The sequence below is a fragment of the Gadus chalcogrammus genome, chromosome 4 (genome assembly GCF_026213295.1).
Source record: "Gadus chalcogrammus isolate NIFS_2021 chromosome 4, NIFS_Gcha_1.0, whole genome shotgun sequence".
NCBI classification, from domain to species: Eukaryota; Metazoa; Chordata; class Actinopteri; order Gadiformes; family Gadidae; genus Gadus; species Gadus chalcogrammus.
Genome location: NC_079415.1, coordinates 12,164,176 through 12,176,451, shown reverse-complemented (window position 1 = coordinate 12,176,451; position 12,276 = coordinate 12,164,176). Strand labels below are relative to the sequence as shown.

The window sequence follows — 12,276 nt, the reverse complement described above, 5'->3', positions numbered from 1 at the left end:
CATATTTCAGTGATCATTTTCTGTTATAATATATTTCATAGTGCCCATTCCAAAATTGTGCTTATCTGTACAATTTTGTTTTCATATTCATTATTATCGACAGTTTAAAATTAAAAAGTTGGTGAAATGGTGGTGAATGGCCAATTGTAAGTCAAAATAATGAAGTAATTAGTGAAACGACCCACAAAAAAGATGCTTTGTAATAATATTTTATTGCAGCTCATAATTTACTATAAACAAGAAGTCATATTTTATGACATGCATTTATAAATGTACAATGAAGCATTACATCTTATTCAGCTGCCTCCTTTCCCTGGGGAAGGTAAAAAAAAAGATAATGATTAAACCAACCAACATTTTTGTTTGCATTTAATTTCTTTCTGAGTCAATGGGCTTATAGTGTGTTTGAGATGCCTTGTACACCTGGACAAGTTGCAAAGTGGTAAATCTCCCAGCTTTTGAACAGACCATTATACAGTGATGATCTTACCTTGCCACCATCACGGCTCTTAGACCTCAGCTTATTGACCTGAGTCTCAGCGATGTCAGCACGTTCCTCAGCCTCCTCCAGCTCATTTTGAACCTTCCTGCACTTGGACAGGTAAGAGTTGGCCTGCTCCTCCTGTTGGAACATTCATGTTTTGTTCAAATAAGAAGTACAAAATTGATGCAACAACCTGATTTTGTTACATTGTTTCTACTTACCGCTTCCTCAGCCTGCCTCTTGTAAGCCTTCACCTTCAGCTGCAGCTTATCAACAAGATCCTGGAGTCTGGCACCATTCTTCTTATCCTCTTCAGTCTAAAGTAATGAAAATGGTTCTGTCTCAGACTGTAGTCTTTTCTGATATTCTTTGATTTATATATTATTTTCAATGTAAGCTGGCATACCTGGTAGGTGAGTTCCTTCACTCTCCTCTCATATTTGCGGACACCCTTAACAGCATCTACTCCACGTCTCTGTTCTCCCTCAACCTCTGTTTCCAGCTCACGCACCTTAAGAAATCAAATATTTTCAATAAATATACTCTTATTATGCTGGAACTGTAAATACATCCATGTTTGCCAGTATCTTACTCTGGACTCCAGTTTCTGGAGCTGCTTCTTGCCCCCCTTCATGGCCAGGTTCTCAGCTTCATCCAAGCGGTGCTGCAGGTCTTTCACTGTGACCTCCAGGTTCTTCTTCATCCTCTCCAGGTGAGAGCTAGTATCCTGCTCTTTCTTCAGCTCCTCAGCCATCATGGCAGCCTAATATAAAATATAACATTAATCAGAAGTTCAAGCAATGTCCAATTCAATGAAATAAGAAAATAATACAAAACCTACATCAGTGATGGCCTTCTTGGCCTTCTCTTCAGCATTCCTGGATTCCTGGACGGTGTCGTCCACCTCGCCCTGGACTTGGACCAGGTCAGTCTCCAGCTTCTTCTTTGTGTTCAGAAGACTTGTATTCTAAAATGAATGTCAGTGTTTATGACACGCATATAATCTTGCTAAATATTTTAGGGAACTTGGGAGCATTTCTTGGAAGAATATGTTTGTTTGTTTACCTGAGAGTGCAAAAGTCCAACTCGCTCACTGGCATCAATGAGCTCTTGCTCAGCCACTTTGCGGCCTCTCTCTGTCTGTTCCAGAGCTGCCCTCAGCTCCTCAATTTCAGCCACCATGAGACCGTTCCTACGGTCCACCATGGCCGCCTGCTCCTTCAGGTCTTCACCTCCTCTGACAGCATCATCAAGATGCAATTGGGCATCCTAAAATGAAAATGAAAACACCATGGAAGATGTCACAACAGGAAACAAATGTCCAGATATTATGCCCTGTACAGTAGTTTAGTTCATACCTTCAGTTGTCCTTGAACATTCCTCAGCTGCTTCTGAGCCTCAGCAGCCTGGCGGTTGGCATGGCTCAGCTGGATCTCCATCTCATTCAGATCTCCCTCCATCTTCTTCTTGATTCTCAGGGCATCATTCCTGCTCCTGACCTCAGAGTCCAGCGTGCTCTGCATGGAGTCAGTGATCCTCAGGCTGTTCCTCTTGATCTGCTCCATCTCCTCATCCTTCTCAGCCAGCTTCCTGTCAACCTCACCCTTAATCTGGTTGAGCTCCAGCTGGACACGCAGAATCTTGGACTCTTCATGCTCCAGAGTACCCTAAATTATAAACAATGTTGGCATATTCATTACATATTCTATTTCATAATAAATACAATTTCACTAGATTCTTTCTTTTTTTTTGTAGTCACCTCAGCTTCCTCTAGGGCTGTCTGGATCTCACTCTTCTCTGTCTCCACTTGCTTCTTGGATTTCTCCAGCTCATGGATGCTCTTTCCAGTCTCACCAATTTGTTCAGTCAGGTCAGAAATCTCCTCTGTTGAGAGGGTTAAATATTGTTGTTTGCATGAATTCCAATAAAGTTATATATGTAGTAATATAGGAATCATTGATGCCAAAATGATCAGTTTAACTCACGTTGGAGGTTCTTGTTTTCACGCTTCAGGGTCTCCAGCTGATCCAGAGCTTCTTCATAGGAGTTCTTCATCTTGAAAAGCTCTGTGCTGAGAGAACGAGCCTCTTTCTGAGTTCCTTCAAGCTCTGCCTGGCCCTCCTCATATTTCTGCTTCCAGTCAGCCAAAACCTGCACAATATTGTTAATAAAGCGGTACATGTTAATCACTTGAAGAATAATAAAAGGATAAAACTATTTAAACGGCCATCTCAATGAATGACAAAACACCTTGTCAAAGTTCCTCTGCTTCTTGTCAAGGTTGGCAGCCAGTCCGTTGGCCCTCTCCACATCAATCATGAGATCCTCCACCTCACCCTGGAGTCTCTGTTTGGTCTTCTCCAGAGAGGCACACTTTGAGTTCACTGCCTCAATCTGTTCCTCAGCCTCCTGAAGGCGCTGGGCAAGCTTTTTCCTGTTAAAGTATCACATGGTTTAATTTGTGGACATTCATCAAATAGAACGTGTACTTTAGATAAGATATTAAATATTTGACTCACTTGGACTCCTCTAGCTCCTCAGTGCGCTGGATAGCATCAGTTTCATACTTTGTCCTCCACTGAGCCACCTCACCGTTGGCCTTGGACATTCCACGCTGCAGCTCAGCCTTGGCCTCCTGCTCCTCCTCAAACTGCTCCCTCAGAAGGTCACAGTCATGGCGAGCTGATTGCACACCATGAGCAAGAGCATTCTTGGCCTGCAAAAGGTGATTGTCTCAATAAATTCACACATCTAAATATACAGAAATGTAAAATCTGCAATGACATAATGAAATCATGAAATTAAATGAATAAAAATGATGGTTTACCTTGACTTCCTCCTCATTGAGCCTCTTCAGCTCCTCAATCTGCTGAGTAAAGGCCTGCTTGCCTCTGGTAAGCTGGGAGACGAGACCCTCTTTCTCCTCGAGCTGACGACCAAACTCACCTAGGTGATGACATAAATTGTTAGCTATAAAATATAGCAATACCACATTTTCCCCCTAAATATATGAATAAGGTTGGGTTGCATTTGTTGGTGGTTAGTGTTAAGGTTATTTATGGTTATCATTAGGGCTATTCTAATATGCAGGTTTTTCTTTAAGTAATTGTGAATACTTACCATTCTCTGTCAACAGCCTTGCTCTCTGAGCACTGATGTCATTTATCTGGCGACTGTTCTCATCACTCTTGGCCTTGATTTCACTCAGCTGGTCCTCCAGGGTACGGCACATCTTCTCCAGATTTCCCTGGTGATACAACGTTTTACTTGTTAGCACAAGTGGTTTCTTATACAGATTATATAGTATTAATTATAATATGGTATTTTTAATTTGAAAGATAATTCACCTTGGCCTTTGCAACTGCTTCCATGTTGCTTGAGAGGTCGTCAATCTCCATCTTGTACTCGCTCTTCTCCTTCTCAAGCTTCTGCTTGACACGCTGGAGGTTGTCAATCTGCTCTCCCAGCTCTGCTACACTGTCAGCCTGCTTCTTACGCAGAGCAGCAGCAGTGGCTTCATGCTGCAGGGTGGACTCCTCAAGGTCACGACGCAGCTTCTGGAATTCAGCCTCACGCTTCTTGTTCATCTCAATCTGAGCAGAAGTGGCTCCACCAGCCTCCTCAAGCCTCTCACTGATCTCTTCAAGTTCTCTGGAGAGATCAGCTCTCTGCTTCTCAACCTTGGCACGAGCAGCACGCTCAGCCTCAATTTCCTCCTCCAGCTCTTCAATACGGGCCTAATAAGTAAGGAACACATAATACTTTGTAAGAATGTACTAATATTTATGAAACATTCATGTGGGATTGTCATATATATTGTCTTACCTGAAGCTCCTTGATCTTCTTTTGAAGCTGAGCACCCAGGGACTGCTCATCCTCAATCTTGCTTAGAAGCTGACTGGTCTCAAAGTCTTTCCTGATGATGAAACAATACCACATAACTTATTAACATACTTCTTGTGAATCTTTCTAATCAAAAGCACGATTTTTGTTCAATCACATTACTTTTTGAGTTTCTCATCAGACTGCTGTTTGTCATTTTCCAGATCCATTATTGATTCCTGAGCCAATTTCAGGTCACCCTCAAGCTTTCGCTTGGCTCTCTCAAGGTCCATACGGAGTTTTTTCTCTTGTTCCAGAGAACCTTCAAGCTGCAATTAAAAATTATATTTTATTTGACTGCATTTCAAAAGAATAACCATGTTTTTTCTAATGTCAGAAAGGAGGGTTAGAAAGGAACCTCACATCATCCACTTGCTGTTCAAGCTTGGTCTTGGCCTTGGTCAGAGTGTTCACTTTGTCTTCCTCTGCCTGTAGGTCATCAAGAGTCTGCTGATGTGCCTCTTGGAGGGCTTTCTTCTCCTTTGATAGCTTAGCAACGCTCTCATCCTGAGAGGCCATCTCCTCTGTAAGGTTCTTCACCTAAACAAAACAAAATTATGTGTAATGCGTGGAACATGCTTATTTGTATTTTATTTAATCTCCTTTCAAAGAATCTTTGCAAACCTTGTTCTCAGTGGCATGTTTCTCCTTCTCCACTTTGGCCAAGGTAAGCTCCAGGTCATCAATGTCCTTCTTGAGCTCAGAGCATTCATCCTCCAGTTTCCTCTTCTTGGCAGTCAACTCAGCATTCATTTCCTCTTCATCCTCTAGTCTCTCGGTTGTCTCCTTGAGTTTAGCCTCCAGCTGGATCTTACTCTTGATGAGTCCCTCACACCTCTCTTCAGCATCATTCAGATTATCTCCTTCCTGTTTAAAATGTGTCATCATATCAGTCATATCAAATATCATATCACATGTATCTCATTGTGTGTACATGTTGAGACGGATAAACATTTTTACTTACAGAGGCCACTTGCAGCGCAAGATCATTCTTCTCCTGCAGTAGAGAAACCATCTTTTCCTCAAGTTCCTTCTTCTTGGCCAGCGCAGTGGCCAGGTCTGTCTTCATCTTCTCATAGTTCTCCTTCATTGCAGAGAGCTCCTTCTCCGTTTCAGCAGTCTTCAGAAGAGGCTTGATCTTGTAGTACACCTTCATCCATGGCCAGGTTTTGACATTCATGAATGAGCGGATGTTGTACTGAATAGTGTAAACAGCTTCCCTGTGGCGAAAAGGCAGTCCATTTTAATGCAACATTTTTGATTTGACAAAATAGCAAAACTTCTTATGTATCAATCTTTTGAAACATACCTTGTAGCTGTCATTTTCACATACTCCTTCCTCATGAGGTAACCCCGAGAGAGAGCCTGAATCATTCCGACCAAAGATGCCAGCTTCTCATCTCGCATCTCCTCAAGAGTACCCAGAAGACCAGCTTTGAAGAACACCTTAATGTAAGAAAGACATCTTGTCAGAGACTATCTTTCAGTATCAGGGAAGTATCCGGTAAATATTTAATTTTTGACAACAATAAACAGACCTTGGTGTGTCCAAATTTGTACTCGTCGTGAGGCACATCAATGGATCCAAGCAGCTTCTCAGAAGCCTTCTTGTTGTCAATGAACTGTCCATCAGGAATGACACTGGCATTCAGTACTTTGTATCTATAGGAGTGAGTATGTTAAGTGTTTAAAAGAAAGGTGTATATAAACAAGTTTTAAATATGTAGGCAAAGGAATTGTATTATCGTGACAATAGAATTGTTCTGTCAATTAGGTAATACCTCTGCTTGAAGTCAGCATAGATGATTCTGCTGGGAAAGCCCTTTCTGCAGATTCTGATGCCCTCCAGCACACCGTTACATCTCAGCTGGTGGATAACCAGGTGGTTCTCCATCATTCCTGTGAAGTGTTATAGATTTTTTACTTTTAAAATATGACATTCATTTTGCTATTTCCTACTAAAACATCAACCTCGAATGTAGAGATTATTTGAAGAAATATTACCTGGTAGTTTAATTTCATTGGGAATGAGACAACGCACAAAGTGAGGATGGGTGCTCCTCAGGTTGGTCATCAGTTTGCCCAAGTTCTCCTAAAGACACATCACAGAATAAAATATGAAATATATACAAATTAACTGATAAAGAACAAATTCAGAGAATACATATGAAATATGGCATCAAATTACATGTATTTCTACTAGAGCTGTCAGTTAAACGCGTTATTAACGACGTTAACGCAAACCAATTTTAACGGCGTTAAAATTTTATCGCGCGATTAACGCAATTATTATATATAAAAAATATTTTTTTTTTTTTTTTTTGGCTCAAAACAAAGAAGCAGTAGCCTGACTGCTATGTTCAAATGACATTTGTTCAAAGCAGTCGTTTAATTGCACTATAGGCTCTTTTTTTTGTATCGTCCTGTTTTGATCAATATATGCCAATGTTGTTATCAATAAAAAATCATTTGCACAAGGCAAGCCGATGCACTTCACCATGTTGATAAGAGAATTCAAATGAGAAGAATTATGGGACAAAAAAAATCAAGGGATATTTAGCATAGAAAAATAATTTGTGATTAATTGCGATTAATCGTGAGTTAACTATGATATTAATGCGATTAATCACGATTAAATATTTTAATCGCTTGACAGCTCTAATATCTACATGTAATTGCTTGTTTAACCTTACCCTGAATTGTGATGACACAGTCTGCATGGAGCCACCCTTCTTCTTGCCTCCCTTCTTTGCACCCCCGACCTCTGTTTTAGATTATTGTTAATTAGTAAAAATGTTCCCATTTTTGTTTATAAAATAGAGGCAATAAATGGCTTCAAAATAAATGGGTATTACAATATAATGGGTCAACAGTTTTTAACTATGATGACATGGTATGAATATGTACCTTCCACTACAGCGGGGTACAGGACAGGCATCAGTTTGTTTGAGGACTTCTGGTACAGTCCAATAACAGAGTCATTCAGGGGATCCTTGTTCTTGTCCAGCCAGCCCGCGACGCTGTAGCCCACGGTACCAGCATAGTGCACCATGGCGAAGTCAGCTTCAACCTTGCCCTTCCCCGGCTTGGGCTTCTCAAATGCTTTGTTTTTGCCAAGATGCTGTTCATACAGCTTGTTCTTGAAGGAAGTGTCTGAGGCTTTGGGGAACATGCACTCTTCTTCAAGAATGGAGAAGATGCCCATTGGCTATGCAGAAAAACATATTAGGAAACATTACGATAAGATAGTTTTGAATCAGACTTAGAATTGTGATATTTAGTTGTATAAGTCATGTTTACCTTCTCAATAAGCTCAATGCAGGCAGCCAAGTCCATACCGAAGTCAATGAACTCCCAGATAATGCCCTCCTTCTTGTACTCCTCTTGCTCCAGGACGAACATGGTGTGGTTGAAGAACTGTTGCAGTTTCTCATTGGTGAAGTTGATGCACAGCTGCTCCATACTGTTGTACTGATAGAGAACATTAGTTTAGAGAACGTTCATCCACGTAGACACTGCTTTTAGCCAGGGAAATTGTTGTTATAAGAAATTCAATCTTACATCAAAGATCTCAAAACCAGCAATATCCAGCACCCCAATATAGGATGATCTTGATTGCTTGGTGTCCAGCATCTGGTTGATACGGATGACCATCCACAAGAACATCCTCTCATAGATAGACTTGCCCAGGGCACTCACTGAGTTGTATACCTAGAGCGTGGTGGAAGATTAGATATACATACAAATTACAACTATTGCAATTACTTTTTGAAAGGTATTCCTTGGTATTTCCATACCTGAGGTACTGTCTGTCCCTTAGTGACAAACTCATTTCCGACCTTCACTCTGGGGTAGCACAAACCCTTGAGCATGTCAGCAGAGTTGAGACCAAGCAGGTAGGAGATTTTGTCGGCCTCTGCATTTTTCATATGAAAGAAAGAATGATGACAAATTCGTACAGATAGTGAATAAATTGAATGACAGCAAACCTGGACTTTGGAAATGTTCAGTGGTTGTTTTAAAACATTTTTAACTCACCCTCAGTGCCGTCAGGCTCAGCCTGCTCCTCACGCTGCTTCTGCTTGAACTTCAAGTTACCGTGGTGAAGCACAGCACCCGTGAACTTGTAGATGGCATTCTTCTCCTCACCATTGAAACCCAAAATATCAATAGCATCCTGTAGGAAAATAAAGTATATAATATGAAATTAAATTCAAAGAGTAGTCTCTATTAACTCTACCTTGGTTTGTACTGTACAGAGATTTCCTGATTCTGCTGTACGCGGACAGAGCAGAGCGCACTGAGATCGGGCTGAAACCATTCTGAGTAGATTCCGCAGGCTGTAACACTGAGTTAAAGTCCTCATAGTTTTCTGGTCCCGGTTAGTCCCTGCCGATTAAAATACCTACCTAAGGTAGTTGTAAACATTGACTCACATCAGTAGCATCCAGCTCCTCTTTGTCATTAATGCTGGCCACAGTGATATGACCCTGACTGCACATGGGGAAGTCGTAGGGGTTGGTGGTGATGAGGCACATTTCTGCAGAAAATAGAAAATGGTCACTTTAATGATTCTAATTGTTATTTTTCTACTTCAGAATCCTGAATGATAAGTTAAAGGCAACCCTATATAACAATACATCTTACTGCAACATTTATTTCTCACTACTAATCTTACCAATAATCTCAGGTTTGTGGTTGGTCATCATCTGAAAGAAGATGTGATAGCCTCTCTCATCGGGAAGCTGGAATGTCACTCGGGATTTCTCCAGCAGATCTTCATGGTTTTAAAATATTATTATTATGTTTTGATTCACATTAAGAGATCAAAACCCATTATGAGACCCCCAATAATGAGAGTTAATTTGTTGTTATTTGGATACAAGATACTTACACGTCTCAATGTCAGCACTGGCCAGTTTACCAGTTGCACCGAAATGGATTCTGATGAATTTACCCTGTAGAAAAGCCTCATTTCAGTTTTTTTTCAAAGATCAAGTATGTCATTTAATTTGTTTGACATACTAAGTTTGTACTTACGAAACGAGATGAGTTGTCATTTCTCACAGTCTTGGCATTACCGTAGGCCTCCAGCAGGGGATTGGCTGCAATAATCTGGTCCTCCAGTGACCCCTATGATGAAGTTCCAGTATTGATCCTCAGTTCTCAGGTCATCCTACATCCTTTGTGTGTGTCATGTCTGTCATGTTTTTTTTTTAAATGTATATATGTATATATATTAGGGATGGGCGTGAGGAATCGATTACGCTTATTGCGCTTTGCTTTTACCGCCATCTCTTAACTTTTTGAATTCTGGCGTGCCTGCACACGGCACGGCACGTGCCACACACAAATTTGATACATTTCATTTGCTTTGTGCCCACGGCATGCGTTAATGGCGCCGCACAGAAAATGTATACATTTGCTTCAGAAAACTTTGTGTGTGTTTATGCAAACTCGAGTTTGCCTGTCCACCAACCGAGTTCATTTGTAACGAGCAGTACTCGAGTAATCGATTCCTCACGCCCATCCCTAATATATATATATATATATTTTTTTTTTTAAAGCATACCTGAATCTTTCCAGGGGCTTGGTCCTTCTTCTTGTCAGAAGCCACTGCGATGGTAGCAAAGTACTGGATGACACGTTTGGTGTTCACAGTCTTTCCAGCACCGGATTCTCCACTGGGTATGAAAATGAGGTAATTTAGAGTTTTTTTCCATTGTCTGATTCTTCATGAAATTTTTGTGAGGTCATATTTTACTTAATGTTGATGATTCAACGTAATGTTGAATCATCCAACTCAACACCATCAGGTTTAAACTTACGTGATCAAGACAGACTGATTCTGCCGATCTGCAAAAAAAAACATTCAAAGTATTACATTTATCCAAAAATGTTGACCATACATCATAACATTTATTTTTGCCCGACTTTCTTGTACATACCAGTGAGCATGTTCTGGATGGCATTGTCAGAGACAGAGAAGATATGGGGTGGTGCCTCCATACGCTTCTTGCCTCTGTAGGCATTGACAACCTCCTGATCGTACACTGGGAGCCACTTGTACGGGTTTACAGTGGCACAGAACAGCCCAGAGTAGGTCTGAAGGAAATCGTTCAGACATGATCATTAATATGATCTGGGATATCATTGGATATTATTTTACTTCATTTAGTTGGTAAAATATCTTACGTAGATCATCCATGCTGCATAACGCTCTTTGAGGTTATACAACACAGAGGCTTCATTGAGATGGGTCATCATGGCCATGTCCTCAATTTTGTCGTACTTGGGAGGGTTCATGGGTGTGACATCATCATCCTTGACTGTTCTCTCCTAAAAAAAAGGCACCCCATCTTTTGTTTCGTTTCATTTTTTACCTTTAAACGTTTCAAACTATTTTCTGCATAGCAATAAATCACAAGCAGCATACCTCTTCCGTAGCCAACACTTTCACTGTGGTTTTGCCAGCCTCCTTCTTAATGATGGTACACTTGACGTACAGCTCCTTAGCATCAGCCACATATGCAGCACTCTTGGCATCAAAGGGCGTGCTCTGGGCCTCAAGCCTCTCCTTTTCTGGCTTACGGAGGTAAATCGCAGCCTTGCCATATATGGCCATCTCCGCGTCCGTACTCATGGTGGCCGCTTACTGTGAAAATAAAATGTTTTGATGTATCTCATATGCTCAAATGGTTTTTATACAGATCGGTATGGCTTTGGTCAAATAACTCTTACCTTGTTCTTCTTACCAATGAGAAATCTTCAAGTGTCAGCCTTTAAATCGAAAGACATGTTATTTGCACAATTTCATATGACAGAGGAAATTTGTAGCATCATCAGAAGGTGCAGTGTATTGTAAATGCTGGTTCGTATTTCTTAAATTACAATCACACTGCATGACATGCATTGGTCATTCAATGCATGTGGTCAATCGGTTTTATTTGTTTAAAGGTCCAGTGTGTAGGATTTAGTGGCAACTCTTCGAACGGAAATGGACTATAACATTCATGAGTATGTTTAAATAACTGTATAATCCCATTGAAATAAGAATAATTTTATCGAAAGCAACCTATAGTCACATGCCGTAGTGCAAGGAAACATTTGCTTGTAGCGCAGACTGCTATGGAGATAAATGATCAATACATAAAACCGATAGCTATAATTATGTGTCTATGAATGCAGTTTACCACTTTGGATCCAATAAGAAAAAAATTAAAAACCTGCTACCTATAACATATCCCACAACATGTACATTGTCCATGGTGACCATGAAAAAAGTTACCCGACTCTCATCGGGTAATCTGATTCGTAGAATGAAAATGTGATCCTGGTGCTCGTACATTTAAAGCCCTTTTCCGGGATAGGAGACGGTATAGTCCCATTCAGCTCAATGATTTGTTATTATTTATTGCTGTGATAAAAGACGTGACGACCAATCACATTCAATATAAAAGGACCTTTACTTGTACGCCATGCCATATAGCTTTACATTTACAGACTAAATAAACAAATACAATTAATGGATCTATCAAACAACCTCATCAATTGAGTTTTTGCTACTCAATGCTGCCGTAGGTGATAAGATACTTTTTGCATAATTATAATAATCTCTAAATTACACAAAAATATTAAGTGAATGTCAAACAGAGCATTCAAGTTTTAATGCATGAGAGTTTTATCTACATTCTGACTTACCACTAGCTGTTACTTCCTCAACTGCCCTGAGAGCTGTTCATCCCTCTGGGTCCTCTTATATACTAGCCCGCAGGGTAAGCCAACACTCAATATGGGCATGAGGGGTAAACCCTCTTATAGCTTTGGTTTATATTTCACATGGGGTTTATTACCGACGTACTTACTATTTACATGTGTACATGAGTATGAATTCTAATGCACTGCTTATT

General features: G+C 40.4%; 1 protein-coding gene across 3 annotated transcripts; it reads right to left on the bottom strand.

The window, feature by feature from the left end:
• Positions 1 to 292: 292 nt before the first annotated feature.
• Positions 293 to 11,024, bottom strand: LOC130380557 (myosin heavy chain, fast skeletal muscle-like). Of its 3 annotated transcripts, XM_056587801.1 has the most exons (39): positions 10,803 to 11,024; positions 10,562 to 10,705; positions 10,315 to 10,471; positions 10,195 to 10,222; positions 9,939 to 10,050; positions 9,407 to 9,499; positions 9,261 to 9,324; positions 9,045 to 9,143; positions 8,803 to 8,906; positions 8,405 to 8,543; positions 8,164 to 8,282; positions 7,928 to 8,077; positions 7,667 to 7,837; positions 7,274 to 7,574; positions 7,060 to 7,130; positions 6,371 to 6,458; positions 6,148 to 6,265; positions 5,905 to 6,028; positions 5,676 to 5,812; positions 5,331 to 5,586; positions 4,991 to 5,233; positions 4,730 to 4,906; positions 4,490 to 4,635; positions 4,310 to 4,400; positions 3,832 to 4,221; positions 3,605 to 3,731; positions 3,312 to 3,430; positions 3,004 to 3,200; positions 2,735 to 2,918; positions 2,470 to 2,635; positions 2,244 to 2,368; positions 1,843 to 2,151; positions 1,550 to 1,753; positions 1,326 to 1,451; positions 1,077 to 1,247; positions 891 to 995; positions 706 to 801; positions 491 to 622; positions 293 to 313 (listed from the first exon to the last, which is right to left on the bottom strand). In XM_056587801.1, the coding sequence occupies exons 1-39, from the start codon at positions 11,007 to 11,009 to the stop codon at positions 293 to 295; spliced, it is 5,811 nt and encodes a 1,936-aa protein (XP_056443776.1). In that variant the 5' UTR covers positions 11,010 to 11,024. The 3 variants fall into 3 exon arrangements, with proteins under 3 accessions (XP_056443776.1, XP_056443777.1, XP_056443775.1); XM_056587802.1 differs by lacking the exon at positions 293 to 313 and having other exon boundaries at positions 380 to 622; XM_056587800.1 differs by lacking the exons at positions 293 to 313; positions 491 to 622; positions 706 to 801 and having other exon boundaries at positions 990 to 1,247.
• Positions 11,025 to 12,276: the final 1,252 nt, after the last annotated feature.